The 15,042-nt window shown below is 44.5% G+C and overlaps 1 protein-coding gene across 1 annotated transcript in view; it reads left to right on the forward strand.

Annotated features, from left to right (window-relative positions):
* PSAT1 (phosphoserine aminotransferase 1) overlaps positions 1–14,722 on the forward strand; it is a 28,320-nt gene extending 13,598 nt beyond the window's left edge. Inside the window, exons 7-9 of the mRNA XM_027549523.1 lie at positions 3,029–3,157; positions 12,542–12,679; positions 13,580–14,722. Of these exons, the coding sequence (XP_027405324.1) occupies positions 3,029–3,157; positions 12,542–12,679; positions 13,580–13,685 (373 nt within the window). The 3' untranslated portion in view covers positions 13,686–14,722. The remainder of the gene's footprint in view (positions 1–3,028; positions 3,158–12,541; positions 12,680–13,579) is intronic.
* Positions 14,723–15,042: the final 320 nt, after the last annotated feature.

The raw sequence follows: 15,042 nt of genomic DNA on the forward strand, positions 1-15,042 counted from the left end.
GACACCCTCCCCAGGCCTGGCTGTGAGCTGATAAGGCACCCAGAACAGTTCAGAACTTTGTATCACGTGGAAGTCCTTGAAAATGTCCCAAGTTAAAAAAGAAGCTCTTTTTTTTTCTAATAAAATTAGAGCCAAGTGACCAGAGGCCCTGGGCAGTTTGTTTGAACTGAACTGGACGACTGGCCTTCACATAATTGCCTGTAACCCTGAGCAGTGAATTGGGGTGGAATAAAGGACCATGTGGACATTCTGTTTAACACTAAGCCCAGTTTATGGACAAACAAACAGATTCCTAAACTTCCCTTCTAACCCTATAAGGCAGATTTACTTCCCATGACTAACGGGACCTGTAAGTATAAATTCGTTTTATCTATCGTATGAAGTAGCTAATGAGAAACAAAATATTCCCCACTAACCCAGGCCATCCTTCTTATCAGAATGGGAATGTGGGCCTGCCCAGGAGGCTTAGTCCTTCAGAACAGCCAGGGAGAGTTTCCAGGGCTTTCTGGGGTGCTTTTCTAATCCCTAGTGCCCAAAAAGCATTTTGTATTGCTTAGAAAAGTTAACACAAGATCTTGGCAAAGACTTCTGAGGTGAAACTATTGCTAACTGCTTGCTGTGCAGGGCAGATGCAAATAGAGCCATATATTTAATTATGCAAATGAAATGTTACCATACAGGCTGCTTTGTGAATTCTTTTTCCACCCAGCAATGTACTGTGAACACGGCTGTGTCAGGACAAATGCTTGCCTTTTTTCCTCTTTGAATTGTGGTGTGATATTCCAGAGAATGGATCTGCTGTGATTTATATAGTCATTTAACGCACAGGCTTAGACAGTACACTTAACACTGTGTGAAAAGAAAGTAAAAATGTTAGTCACTCGGTGGTGTCCAACTCTGCAACCCCATGGACTGACTATAGCTCTCCAGGCTCCTCTGTCCATGGATTTTTTCCAGGCAAGAATATTGGAGTGGGTTGCCATTCCCTTCTCCAGGGGATCTTCCCAACCCAGAGATCAAACCTGGGTTTCCTGCGTTGCAGTTGGATTCTTTACCATCTGAGCCACCAGGGAAGCCCCAAGCTGGTGGCATTTTAGAAGTGAAGACAATATAACAGTTAAAAGTGATACCCTGGTTAGTGGGGAGAATGGAGACCAAGTTGCAAGGCTGCATAAGCATCTTAGGACCCCTGTGTTTTGAAGATTTCGGATGGTATGGGAGTGGAAGCGTGTGTTAGCTATGCATTAGAAGTTCCGGCTGAGTCATGAGGCCAGACATCCTTCCACTTCTGGGGCATCTGGTCTCCAGGAGAACTCGCTTCCTTCCAAGCCATCTGCCTTACACTGAGGCTTTGTAGACGGAAGCTAAGGGCGCCAGTTCTGGGCAGCTTGTAAAACGGGAGGGTTCTCTGCTGACTGTGCTGCTCAGATCTGATTAGGATTAGCCAGGAGCATGGGCAGTGAGTCTGGATATGGGGCTGAGTCACACACCAAGAGGGAAGTGTGTGGGTGCTGAGGTCTGGCTGGGACCATGAACCTGGTCTGAGCCTTTGCTGCAGCCATGATTTGATGACTGAAATAGCAGCTTGGGAACCCTGGGAAAACAGCTGCTGTGAGAAGGGAAGCCCAGTCACCAAAATGTACTGTTGAACAGGCAGGATTCACACGTGACTCTGCTGGGATCATGTGGCAGGGTGGGTTTATGTCGTTCCTGGGGGATCGAGCAGTTTGGGGTTAGATGGAAATTCTAGAGCATCTTACGGTAAAGTGGGAGAACACCTTATCTGGAACACACGTGTGAGCTGTTATGCCCCTGCAGCCGCTGCTCTTGGCACCCGTGTCGGAGCTGTGGTGCCAGCCTGACCGCCCCACTGGCAGGTGAGATAGTGGCTGAGGGTCTAGAGCCCTTTTGTTATTGTGCAAAGAGCTGGGCCTTTGGGATCAGACCAGCTGGGGTTGGAATCTTGCTTTATCAGCTACTTGTTGGATGTAAAAGTCATGCAGAGTCAAGCTCTCTGAGCCTGTTTCCTCATCTGTAAAATAAGATAATGGCAGCTCTGGCCTCAGACTTTTTTTGATCAGTAAAAGGGCGCCTAGCCTGCTGAATGGTGCTTGCCTCCCCTTGCTTTCTTCTGTCTCCTCTGCCCCTCTGATTTCTCAGTCTTTACCCAGAGAGCTTCATCTGAGGCTGTAAACACCCAGCGGATGATTTCTGCTTTGAGCTCCCTCCCCTCTGGCCCCGGACACCATTTCTCCTTCCTTCCAGGGCCATCTGGGGAGCCCGCTGGGGAAGCTTCCAGAGGAGCCATCGCATGGTTCTGGGTACAGGCCATTCTCTGCCCAGTGGCCCTGGGCAGCCCCACATGGGCTTCTGCTACCTTCTGGGGGTAGAAATACCAGAGTTCTCCAGCCACCTGGAGGCAATGAAGGAGCCAGTCAGTATCTTGGGCTTCCCTGGGACCAGCTTCTTATATGTCTTCCCCTCCCCACCCTGTTACAGTGTTAATAAACGAGGCAGCAGCTAAGTTGGGGGGATCCCCCCCCAGACCTTCACTGGACCTAGACACCCAGCAACTAAGTCTACACAAATTCCTCTGGGGAACCTTTGTTCCCCCTCGTAGAGAGGGCATAGCTGGCCTTCTCCATATGCCCAGCTCGAGCTGTGTCTTTTCCACAGAAGACCTCTGTTCCTGTGGGCTTTCAGGGAGGTGCACACGGAGCCCTCAGCACCATTTTATTTTCCATTTTTTGGTTGTGCCATGTGCCATATGGGATCTTAGTTCCCCAGCCAGGGAGCCAACCGGTGCCCCCTGGGCTGGAAGCTTGGAGGCTTAACCACTGGACCACCAGGGAAGTCCCCTCAGCAGTTTTTTTTTTTTCTTTTTAAAGAAATTTTTTCTCTTTTAAAACTAATTTGTCTAATGGTGTCTTTAAGTCTATTTTAGTACAGCTTTAGTTTGCTCAGATGTCTTGTTATTTGTGCAAAGCTGATCTAAATGGATATGTGTATTTTTTTTACTCTATTTTAGCATCTATGTCATGGGCTTGGTCCTGGAGTGGATTAAGAACAACGGCGGGGCAGCAGCCATGGAGAAGCTTAGCTCCATCAAATCGCAAATGATTTATGATATTATTGATAATTCACAAGGATTCTATGTGTAAGTGGATGGTTTTTATCTCACATTTTGCCTCTTGTGACTTGAAAAATGTGTCTATGCTGTGTTGGTTTTGGAACATGGATGCAGCCATCTTTCTGTGAGACACTGAAGTCCCCAGGAGCGTGATGCACGTGAATTTTCCCTCCTGCATCTCCACCCCAGGAATACCAGGCTTTGGGACCTGTCTCCCACTGGTGGTGAAATTACTCACACTGCACACCCCTGTCTCCCCACCACCTCCTCTCTGTCCCTGGGGACAAAACATGAACATGCTAGAAGGTCTCAGCTTTGTCTCAGGACTCCACTGGAGACCCTTGGTATAAGCACCCACTCCTGACCTCGCTGGGATATTTACCCTTTTAGAAAAGTTTACTCTTTCCCTTTCAGATCAGATCAATTGCTCAGTCGTGTCCGACTCTTTGTGACCCCATGAATCGCAGCACGCCAGGCCTCCCTGTCCATCACCAACTCCCGGAGTTCACTGAGACTCAGGTCCATCGAGTCAGTCCAGCCATCTCATCCTCTGTCGTCCCCTTCTCCTCTTGCCCTCAATCCCTCCCAGCATCAGAGTCTTTTCCAATGAGTCAACTCTTCACATGAGGTGGCCAAAGTACTGGAGTTTCAGCTTTAGCATCATTCCTTCCAAAGAAATCCCAGGGCTGATCTCCTTCAGAATGGACTGGTTGGATCTCCTTGCAGTCCAAGGGACTCTTAAGAGTCTTCTCCAACACCACAGTTCAAAAGCATCAATTTTTCGGCGCTCAGTCTTCTTCACAGTCCAACTCTCACATCCATACATGACCACTGGAAAAACCATAGCCTTGACTAGACGAACCTTTGTTGGCAAAGTAATGTCTCTGCTTTTGAATATGCTATCTAGGTTGGTCATAACTTTCCTTCCAAGGAGCAAGCGTCTTTTAATTTCATGGCTGCAGTCACCATCTGCAGTGATGTTGGAGCCCAGAAAAATAAAGTCTGACACTGTTTCCACTGTTTCCCCATCTATTTCCCATGAAGTCATGGGACCGGATGCCATGATCTTCATTTTCTGAATGTTGAGCTTTAAGCCAACTTTTTCACTCCCCACTTTCACTTTCATCAAGAGGCTTTTTAGTTCCTCTTCACTTTCTGCCATAAGGGTGGTGTCATCTGCATATCTGAGGTTATTGATATTTCTCCCGGCAATCTTGATTCCAGCTTGTGTTTCTTCCAGCCCAGCATTTCTCATGATGTACTCTGCATATAAGTTAAATAAGCAGGGTGACAATATACAGCCTTGATGTACTCCTTTTCCTATTTGGAACCAGTCTGTTGTCCCATGTCCAGTTCTAACTGTTGCTTCCTGACCTGCATATAGGTTTCTCAAGAGGCAGGTCAAGTGGTCTGGTATTCCCATCTCTTTCAGAATTTTCCACAGTTTATTGTGATCCACACAGTCAAAGGCTTTGGCATAGTCAATAAAGCAGAAATAGTTGTTTTTCTGGACTCTCTTGCTTTTTCCATGATCCAGTGGATGTTGGCAATTTGATCTCTGGTTCCTCTGCCTTTTCTAAAACCGGCTTGGACATCAGGAAATTCACGGTTCACATATTGCTGAAGCCTGGCTTGGAGAATTTTGAGGCCTGTAGTCAGTGAATGGAATTGGCTCTGGTATAGTTGACTCCTAGTTAAATGTCTTTGTGACTAACTGATTCATGAACATGTGTTGACCCCTGGACCAGCACCAGAAAACCCATGAGCCTTGTATTGATCTCTTAGGGATGCTAGAGCAAAAGTACCATTAACTTGGTGCCTTAAAACAAGAGAAATTTATTTTCAGTTATCAGGAGTCCAGGAGTTCAAAGTCAAGCTGTCAGCAAGGCTTTGCTCCCTGCAGAAACTCCCGAGAAGAGTCCATTCCTGGCCCCTTCCAGCTTCTGGGGGCTTTGGGCATTCCTGCCTCACCCCAGTCTCTGCCTCTGCTTCACGTGGCCTTCTCCTTCTTTGTGTGTCTTCTCTTCTGTCTCTCACAAGGTGGTCATTGGATATAGGACCTACTCAGATAATCCAGGATGATTTATCTCATCTAGAGATCCTTAGCTTAATTGCACCAGCATAGATCCTTTTTCTTTTCTTTTGCAGTAATTACTTTAATTATTTGGCTGCCCTAGGTCTTAGTTGCAGCATGTGGGATCTAGTTCCCCGATCAGGGATTGAACCCTGGCCCCCTGCATGGGGAGCACGGAGTCCCAGCCACTGGACCACCAGGAAAGTCCCGACCCTTTTTCTTACTAGGTCACATTCACAGGTGAATGTGGAGGTGAGCACATGGGTAAACCTTTGCAGAGGCCACCATTCAACCCCCTACAACAGGCCTCTCACCAAAATGCCACATATGGTGCCTGGTGCACAAAGAGCTTAACAGGCGATGCTTTCATTTGCTTTCCCTTCCTTCACAGTGGGGACTCCTGCGGGAGGATCTGACTTTATGCTGTGTATGCACACCCATTTCTACACACATATGCATAGATACTCTCATTGACCAAGCCAGGACCCCCTTCTTAGTGGTATTTACTCTTCGGAGTTCAGTCTGTTATAACAAAAACATCTAGCTGACAATAACAAAGGAATTTTCACTCTTTTTTGAGAACTCAGTGGGCCACATATCAAAAAAAAAAAAAAAAAAAAAAAGCCTCAAACCTGACTTCGAGTTGTATGTTTTACCCAGGACTTGCTAACACATCTCATAACCAACCATGGGTGAAGGGTTGGGGTGTACTGATGGGGCAGCCATAACTGGTGGTGTCGTCTCTGCCCTTAACTGATTGCCTGCTCCTATGAGTTCTTGGCCTGCAGCCACAAGCCCTCAGGGAGTCCAGCTTGGCTGAATGACTTAAGCTTTAGGGTCCTCTTCCATACGCCATCTGGGGGAAGGGATTCCCCACTATGCATTCCTGCCTTCTCTGTGGTTCTGTGGCTTGGCCCTTGGGAATCTTCCATTTTAGATCCTGATATATGAGAAGGGAAGCCAGAGTACTCCACTAGCACTTACTAGAGCCATTTTAACACGCGTGATTGGCCATAGATGGTCCAAGGAGTTCATAGCCAAGGGCTAAATGATGAGTCGGGAGCTGAGGACAGGAGGATTCTGCTTTGGCTGGAGGAGAAGGGAGAGCCTTTAGATGAGCTTCAGCCTTGGGCGGGAGTAGAATTAGGCAGAGAAGAAGGCAGAAATTCTTCTATAAATTTTTAGGAAGGCAAAGAATGGCCCCTGTAAAGCACTGAGGGAAGAAAGCAGTATGTTTGGAGAGCAGAGAGTGGGCCGCCTAGAGGGATGGCTTGTGCTGGGATTGAAAAGATAGTGTGGAAAGGTCTGAAGACATGTTTAATTCATCAGTTCATTTACCCATTTGTCTGCTTACCCATCCACCCACCCTCCATCTACCCATCCATCTACCATCCATCTGCCCATCCGTCCATCCATCCATCCACCCCTCCAGTAAATGGTGCCTGAGCACTCCTCTGGGCTAGCCTGGTTTTAGGCTCTGGTGTTACCAAGAAGAATAAGTCTCCTTATTCTTCCTGGCTTCCTTAGAGTGCACAGAATATGAATGTGAGTGAGAGCACGTGGCAGCTATTGTGAAGGGGAGACCAATGTTTCTGTTAGCATTTGACTTCATGTATTTCTTGGGAAATGTATAGGCACAAAATGAGAGGACAGAAAGAATGGTGATGCCCCTGGAAGAAATCCAGGGCATTAGAAAGAAAATAAAGTATAGAAGGAACACCAGAAGTCCCAGAAATTCTTCCCTCCACTCGAGATCCTTTAACTACAAGCACCCCCCAGCATCTTCCAGAAAGCAGCCTGCCAAAGCCGACATGGCAGGTGGGTTGTCTCCTGGGCAATCTGATCACTTTCCCATGCAAAACTCCTCATTCACTTATGAACAGGCTTTTGAGCCCGAACTTACATCCTTTTCTGAATAAACCACTTTCTGGGAACTCCCATTCACTCCTGGGCCGCCTGCCCAGAAAATGTCATCCTGGCTCATGGAATTACTGTGGAACCTTGTTACCATAGTCAGGAGCACACTCTGCTCCCCTCACCCCTGTTCAGCAGTTGGACACTCACGAGCTGTCTCTGTGTGCATCTGGATTTTCAGGAAATGCTTTGCTATGGAAATATGGCCCTGAAGGGGAGGTGAGCAGTTTCTAAGAGGAATACCAAGGAACCTAGAGTTGGAATTTACCGTTCACCATCACTTTCGCTCCTCATTTTTGTCCCGCCTTTGGTGCCCCCCTGCCTGGTAGAGCAGCCCCTTCATGGAACACAGTTTTGGGCAGTTTGCTGGGGGTTGGACCAGCTCTGCCAGTGTTCCTGGCCGGGGACTCAGAGACTTGAGAGGGCCACTACTGAAGTCCCTGTTCATTCTATAGCCTGACCACCACAGTTGCTGGCTGGCTGTGAGTTGAGCCCACGTGGGCAGTGTAGCATCTTGGCCGTAGAAGCCCCGCATTGCCACTTACCAGCGTGTGGCCTTGGGCAGGTGTCCTGACCACTCTAGACTCAATTTCCTCATCTGCACAATGGACATAAGTCCATAGAATATTATGACCATCATGAGGGTTAAATGAAAATGCGTATGAATCAAGAGTATATAATGGAGGGGTTTAAGGGCTCTTGCTCTGGGTCATTTGTGTAAAGCATGAGAAACCCTACTTGGTAGGTAGGGAGCATCCATGAAAGTTGGCTCTTAATATTATTTGTGGTTATTATGGAAAGCACCTGGGATGTTCCTGACACATAGTGTTTAATATGTATTAGATACTAAGTTTTTAGAATTTGTTTATTTTAATTGAAGGATAATTACTTTATAGTATTGTGACGGTTTTTGCCATACATCAATGTGAATTGGCCATAGGCATACATGTGTCCCCTCCATCTTGAAACCACTCCCCTACCCACCTCCCTCCCCACCCCATCCCTCCAGGTTGTGAGAGAGCACTGGCTTTGGGTGCCCTGCATCATATATCAAATTAAAATGTTTTAGATATTAACTTTAACATGCTAAGTTAATATCTAACTTAACTTAGATATTAACTTAGATATTAGTCCAAGTGGTAGAATCCATTTCAGATCAGAGGTCACCTTTTCTCATCAACTTCCTATGGGAACCAGGCCTTAGGAAAGAGGGAAGCACCTGACGAGTCCAGAAACAAGCCCAAAATAAAGCAGGCAGAGCTCTTGGTGTTTTACAGATATTAATACATTTTATTGTTGTCACTTCCTTGTGAGCAGTGTTTTACAGCAGCAGAGACAGGTTATGGTCAGGTGCAAAGGGCAGGTGGGATCAGACAGGGTATGAACATGGGGAGAGTCGGTGGGGCTGGTTTCAGAGCCTTTAACTACTACACTAAGGAAACAACAGAAATCACAGATGATGTGACTTTCTATTAAAACTGCAGGAATCAGTGGAAAAGATTAGAAATGATTATGTTCAGAATTGTGATTGGTTCCATCGAAATGTATAAAAGTCAATTACTTTCCCAAATTCCAGTGATAACAATAAAAAATGAGGAAAGATCCCATTCACAATAATCACAAACATTAGTAAATATTAGTTCAGTGTTTAACTAGGAAAGTTAGTGCAAGAGGATAGCTGAAAAATATTTAACATATGTGGACATTGGTAAAATGTAATGTTAGCATATGATCTATTAAAATACAAAGCCACTGGCAGAAGGAAAGACAGATAACTGGAAAAGTTCAGAAACTTTTGTTTACTTGAGAATTGCATTTTGGTTTTTGTTGTTGTTGATTTTTTGGCCACATGTGGGATCTTAGTTCCCTGAACAGGGATTGACTCCACACCTCCTGCATTGGAAGCGGGAAGTCCTAACTACTAGACCACCTGAGAAGTCCCTGCATTTTAAATTAGACAAAAAACCATGTTTACAATTGATTGAAGCATTGATAATTCATTTAAACAAAAATTAGAGTTATATATTTTCAGCATGCCATACATAAATTCTATTCAATCAAAAAGATGTAAATGCATTGAAATGCAAGACATACATATAAAATCCAGCAAAGAATTTCTGTTTAAGTATAGAGTGTACAGAGACCTTCCAAAATAAGCCATAAAACTCAAAAGCCATAAAGTAAAAGACATTTAATTACATGAAAAATTTGAAACTTTGCTACAGTTCAAGACATCATAAACAAAACAAAATTATAGATATGAGAAAAACTTCGTAGCATAGAACTTATAAGGGTTACTTTTGCTATAGGGAAGAATCCACAAATTAAAAAGGATAAACAAAAAAAAAAAAAAAAAAAACCAGGCAGGAGGTGGTCTCTAACTGTATGAGCAAACGACAGGGAAGAAACAGCTGGCTAATAGATGAAAGGGGTTAATTTCTTCAGGAAATGCAGATTAAAACCATGAGGTGTTTTCCTTCTGATCAACAGAAATTCTGAAGATTGATAACAGCTGGTGTTGGCAAGGGACCACACTTTGGTTATGTCCAGTGTAAATGTGTTCAATTTTGGAGTGAGGTTGCTGCTGCTGCTGCTGCTGCTGCTGCTATAAGTCGCTTCAGTCGTGTCCGACTCTGTGCGACCCCATAGATGGCAGCCCACCAGGCTCTCCCATCCCTGGGATTCTCTAGGCAAGAATACTGGAGTGGGTTGCCATTTCCTTCTCCAATGCATGAAAGTGAAAAGTGAAAGTGAAGTCGCTCAGTCGTGTCCGACTCTTAGCGACCCCATGGACCGCAGCCCACCAGGCTCCTCCATCCATGGGATTTTCCAGGCAAGAGTACTGGAGTGGGGTGCCATCGCCTTCTCCAATGAGGTTGCAACACCCATCAAAGTTCACAACTCTTGTACTTTGACCAAAGACTTACCTTAGGCACCTGCCCTCTGCCAGTACTCTGCCTGGCATGGAAGTGTGCACAAAATCAGGTGCCCCCAAGTCCAATGTGGGATGCTTACATAATGGGGAAAATCTGGAGTCAACCCAGGTGTCCTTCAGGAGGGGTCTGATGAAGGAAATTAGGGTCCACCAATAGTTTGGGTGGGGCTTGCCAGGCACCCGGCACCCTATTTGCTACAAGAACTTGCTGAGGTCTCCAGGGCTTGACGGACACACACGCCATTCCTTCGCCTCACCCTGTCCTAACCCCTCCCTCATACCTTCCTCTGAAACCTTTCAACCTTCTCTGGGGAGAATTACTTGCTCAGCTCTGTGCTTCCACAGGGCTTGTCCCGTGGAATTTTAATTCCCTACGTAGCCGTCTTGCTAGGTTGGAAGCAACTAATTCCCCTTAATCTATTTCTTCTTTCCCTCAGCCCCACATCAGAGACACTGTCGGGCACTGTGCAGGTATCTGCTGCATGCTAATTTAATCTTCAGTTTCTAGGTTTTATGACATTGTTGCTGTTATGGTACCATCTACTTTCACAATAGGTTGGGTAAATTTGTAGGGGAGGACTGTAAATACAGATTTGTATTTACAGATTTGTAAACCCAGGTTCTTAATTCTTCTCCCTTTTAATATTTTTTACCCTTAAACCACATGTCCTTTTTGCTGCTCCGGCTCTATAATTGGACTCTTGCATGAGGAGCCTGAGGCAGCAGAATATCAAAGGAGGTAGACACTAAAATTTTAATTTAAATGTCAACCAGGAAACCTACTACCTGTGAAAAGGTGGGGGCCAGAATTCAAGCTCAAAGCCTATTGCCAGAGACCTGATTTCCCTTCTTGGGTCTCTTTTGTCTGTTAATGTGGACTTGACTCCTGTTAACTGTAACAAGAACTGTGTGTGCGCCCTCAGGGGTGAGCATAGCTGTTAATGGGGGGCTTCCTCACACTGCTTTTTCTGCTGTTTAATTTTAATGAATCCTACCCTGTAGAAATGGAAGGATAAAACAGGATGTGCTTGAGAAGATGGGGAAAGAGAGTTACGACATATTTTTCCTTGTATTTCAGAGTAGCATGTCAGCTCTCCTTCTGTTTGTCTCATTTGGTTGTCAATGAAAAATAATTTTGGCTTGCTTGCTTTCCAAACCAGAAACTGAAGTCATACACTAACCTATGAAATTTGACTCATTTATTTTTGAGAGTCTGTGTGAGCCTCGTGCAAGGTGCTGGGAATAAAAAGACAAATTTATTTGATTTTAACAGATACTTATATAGCATTGAATGTGATCCAGGCACTCTTCTAAATTGTATCAGTTGTCTGCTTTTGCATCATACACAGAAAACTTCAAGACTGGCTTAAAACCACAGCCATTTTCATTACTCAGGATTCTTTTCCATCAGCAGGTTGAGCTGAACTCAGCTGGGTGGTTTCTTCTGCTGGTCTCTTCTGAGATCACTTATTCAACCAAATTCATCTGGTGGTTCACCCGGAGTCCAAAATGGCCATGCTCCCCTGTCTGGCAGCTAGTGCTGGCTGTTGGCTGGGGCTGTTGTTTCCTGCAGGCTAGCTTGGGCTTGCTTACATAGCAGCAATGTTTGAGCAAGACAGGTATAGAAGCTGCATGTGCCTTGGCTTGGAAGTTGCATGGCATCATTTCTGTTGCAGTCTGTCTCTTTAAAAAAAATTATTTATTTTAATTGGAGGATAATTACTTTACAATATTGTGATAGTTTTTACCACACATCAGTATGAATCAGCCATAGGTATTCACGTGTCCCCTCCATCCTGAACCTCCCTACCCACCCTAACCCTTCAGATTGTTTCTTGGTCAAAGCAAATCCACAAGGCCAGCCCAGATTCAAAAGCTGTGAACACTAGGCCCCACCTCTTGCTGGGAAGGCTATGGAGAATTTGTGGCCATTTGCAAATGTACCACAGAAATTCTCTGCAAATACTTTGTTTAGTTCTCATAACAGAGAAGTACAATAGGGAGAGTCAGTAAGTTTCAAGGTCACATGGTTTGGGACAGTACAGTGTTGTAAGTGCTTTGAAAGTTGCTGCTCATTGTTTTTAAGTCTTACAGCCACTATTCAGAACAACTTTTCCTTCTCTGCAGCCTTGTAGAGAAAGGGTCATTTCATTCATGTTGCTCTGTGGCTGCCATGTGTTGGAAGCTTCATATACATTGTGTCATTGAACTGTCAAAACTTGTCTGAAATGGTGATTTTATTAATATTCCCAATATTTGGATGAGGAAACTGAGGCTCTTAGAAATTAAGTAGTACCAGTTGTATAAGAGAATGCTAACTCCCTTTTCCAAATGCAAAAGTTGTCTCCTTAAGTAAATTATAAATGTCCTGGGGCAGATTTGTAACCTCTTGTTTGCATCTAGAAAATGGTTTTTAAAAAATTTTCTGTTGACTTGTTAAAGTTGTACATTGCAGAAAATTATCTACAACAATAAATGTGTTTTTCAGATGTCCAGTGGAGCCCCAGAATAGAAGCAAGATGAATATTCCATTCCGCATTGGCAACACCAAAGGAGACGATGCTTTAGAAAAAAGATTTCTTGACAAAGCTCTTGAACTCAATATGATCTCCTTGAAAGGGCATAGGTGAGTACATGTCACATCCAGAAGCTTGTCAGAGAATTGGTTTGGTTTTCAGATGCAGTGAAAGTGTTAGTTGCTAAGTCATATTGGACTCTTTGTGACCCCACGGACTGTAGACCACCAGGTTCCTCTGTCCATGGAACTCTCCAGGCAAGAATACTGGAGTGGGTAGTCATTCCCTTCTCCAGGGGATCTTCCCGACCCAGGGATCAAACCCATGTCTCCTGCATTGGCAGGCGAGTTGTTTACTATCTGAAGCACCAGGGAAGCCTCTTCAGATGCAGAGTAAAACACATCCAGGAGCCTGCCCAGCTTGAAGTAGCGGTTACTGTAACTAGTTGAAAAAGACCAGTTATTATGGGATAATCTTCTTATTGCTTTTAGAACCCTTAGCATGATTTCTCAGCTGAGAGCGTGATGGAGCCCCATCTTCTAGGAGCTTTGGTCAAAATTACCTTTGAGGCTGTCTGCTGTGACAGCTCAGAGGTTGCCATCCGATCCATGGTGCAACTGACACAACCCTGTCCAATGTAAGAAAAAGCCGCTATTGCTCCCGCTGGACATTAGGAAGAGGAGTTAATTAATCCTTCAGGCTCCATGAAAAATGTATGTCCTCACGCACAAGAGTACCTGCCAGATCCCTGCCCCCTATACAGCAGGCTCATCGAAGAGTTGAGTTAACCTAGGTCACATGTAAGCATGACGCTCACTGTGTTGGTAAGAATTCCTAAGGACTGAGATGTCTGAAGCTTTTGGCCTCCTATGGGTATTTTCAGGTGAGAAGTTGGACATGATGATCTCAGGTGCCATGACTCTTAAAGGAGTGGGTGACTGGAAGGAGGGTGGTCTTGATGTTAAACCGGATGCTCCTGTTCTTAATGGCCGCATCTGTGGTCCTTCCAGGTCCGTGGGAGGCATCCGGGTCTCTCTGTACAATGCTGTCACTGTCGAAGACGTCCAGAAGCTGGCAGCCTTCATGAAGAATTTTTTGGAGATGCACCAGCTATGAGCGCATCCTGACCAGTATATACTCTGCCCTTGAACAATGAACGAAGCTGAAAGTCACTTGAGAATGGTTACAAAAATATTAACAAATATGGCATTTTCTCGAGTGATATGGTAGATTCTTCTTTTTTAGAGAAAAACAGCGACACATCCGCAGCTCTGCCAAACTGTTGGGACTTAATTCTGACTTTAACTGGAAGCCTTTAAAAAAATCTTCCCTCTCTTTTTTCTAGAAACTCTTAACTAATACTGTCTTTACTGCTACTCTTTCTGCTTAGATCTCATATTCAAAGCTGCCTATGGCCTTAATTATGCAAATTGGCAGGTTATTATTTTTAGAAACAAACAGCATGGAGAGTGGGGTGGGGTCCTCTGGGTGCTGAATTTTGATCCTTTGCAAGATGACAGCAGTGGGGGGGTCTCCTGGGGTTCTGCAGCTGTTAATTCAGGTCACCACCGTCCATGCGGTGAGTTGAACTGGAAATCTTTCCAGTTTGCCTTTTAGTTCAGACTAAAAGGCAAACTGGAAATCTTTCCTTATTCTCATAAAGAGATGAAAGTGACATACTGTATGTTTATATAACAAGGTCTGTTTTTAACACTAAATAGTTTATATCTCCATGCACTTATGTTTTCTAATAATACAGTTCATGTGGGTGTATGTTCAGACTTTGAGAATTTGATAGTATCCGTAACCATTGAAGTGTTACGTTTTCAACGGCTGTGTTTCTCCCCTACCCCTTCCTTTTTAAAGATACTTCACAAGGGTTGGAAGCTCCCTGGTTCACTTTTTCATTCCTCTCAGTGGGTAGAAGAAAGGTTGGTTGGTTGTTTCCTTGTTTTTCAGTTATGCCGTTAAACTAAAAATTTCTGTTAAACTCTTCTTTCCTTTGTTCACATGACTGTTTCTTTATGGTGTTTGGCCAGTGATGCTGTGAGTTTGGGAAGATCTTTGCTGAAGACTCTTTTCCCCTGTTATTCACCCATTGTCAGTTTTTTATGCTGAATATATGAAGGACATTAAAGTCCTAAAACATCTAAGTCTTTGTCAGTGAATTTCTTTACCTGCTTTTTAGACAGATTATTCTTTTACAAACTTTCTGTTGGGCAAACTTGAGTCTAAAAATAGCATCTGTGAACTGTATTTTGTTAAACTAAAGTTGCAAGACCTACATTCTCTGCATCCATGTTTGTGATGATTCAGCACACTGGTAACTTTCCATTGGCTCTTGGAATGGACAATATCAACAAACGACCTTATAACACAGCTCACAGTATAAAGTTCTACGAAGCTTGCCCCAGTTCAGCTGAAAACATGCCAACAGGACAGTATTGAGCTATCTTCATGTTTTGTTGGATTA

Source organism: Bos indicus x Bos taurus, chromosome 8 (genome assembly GCF_003369695.1).
Source record: "Bos indicus x Bos taurus breed Angus x Brahman F1 hybrid chromosome 8, Bos_hybrid_MaternalHap_v2.0, whole genome shotgun sequence".
Classification (NCBI taxonomy): Eukaryota; Metazoa; Chordata; class Mammalia; order Artiodactyla; family Bovidae; genus Bos; species Bos indicus x Bos taurus.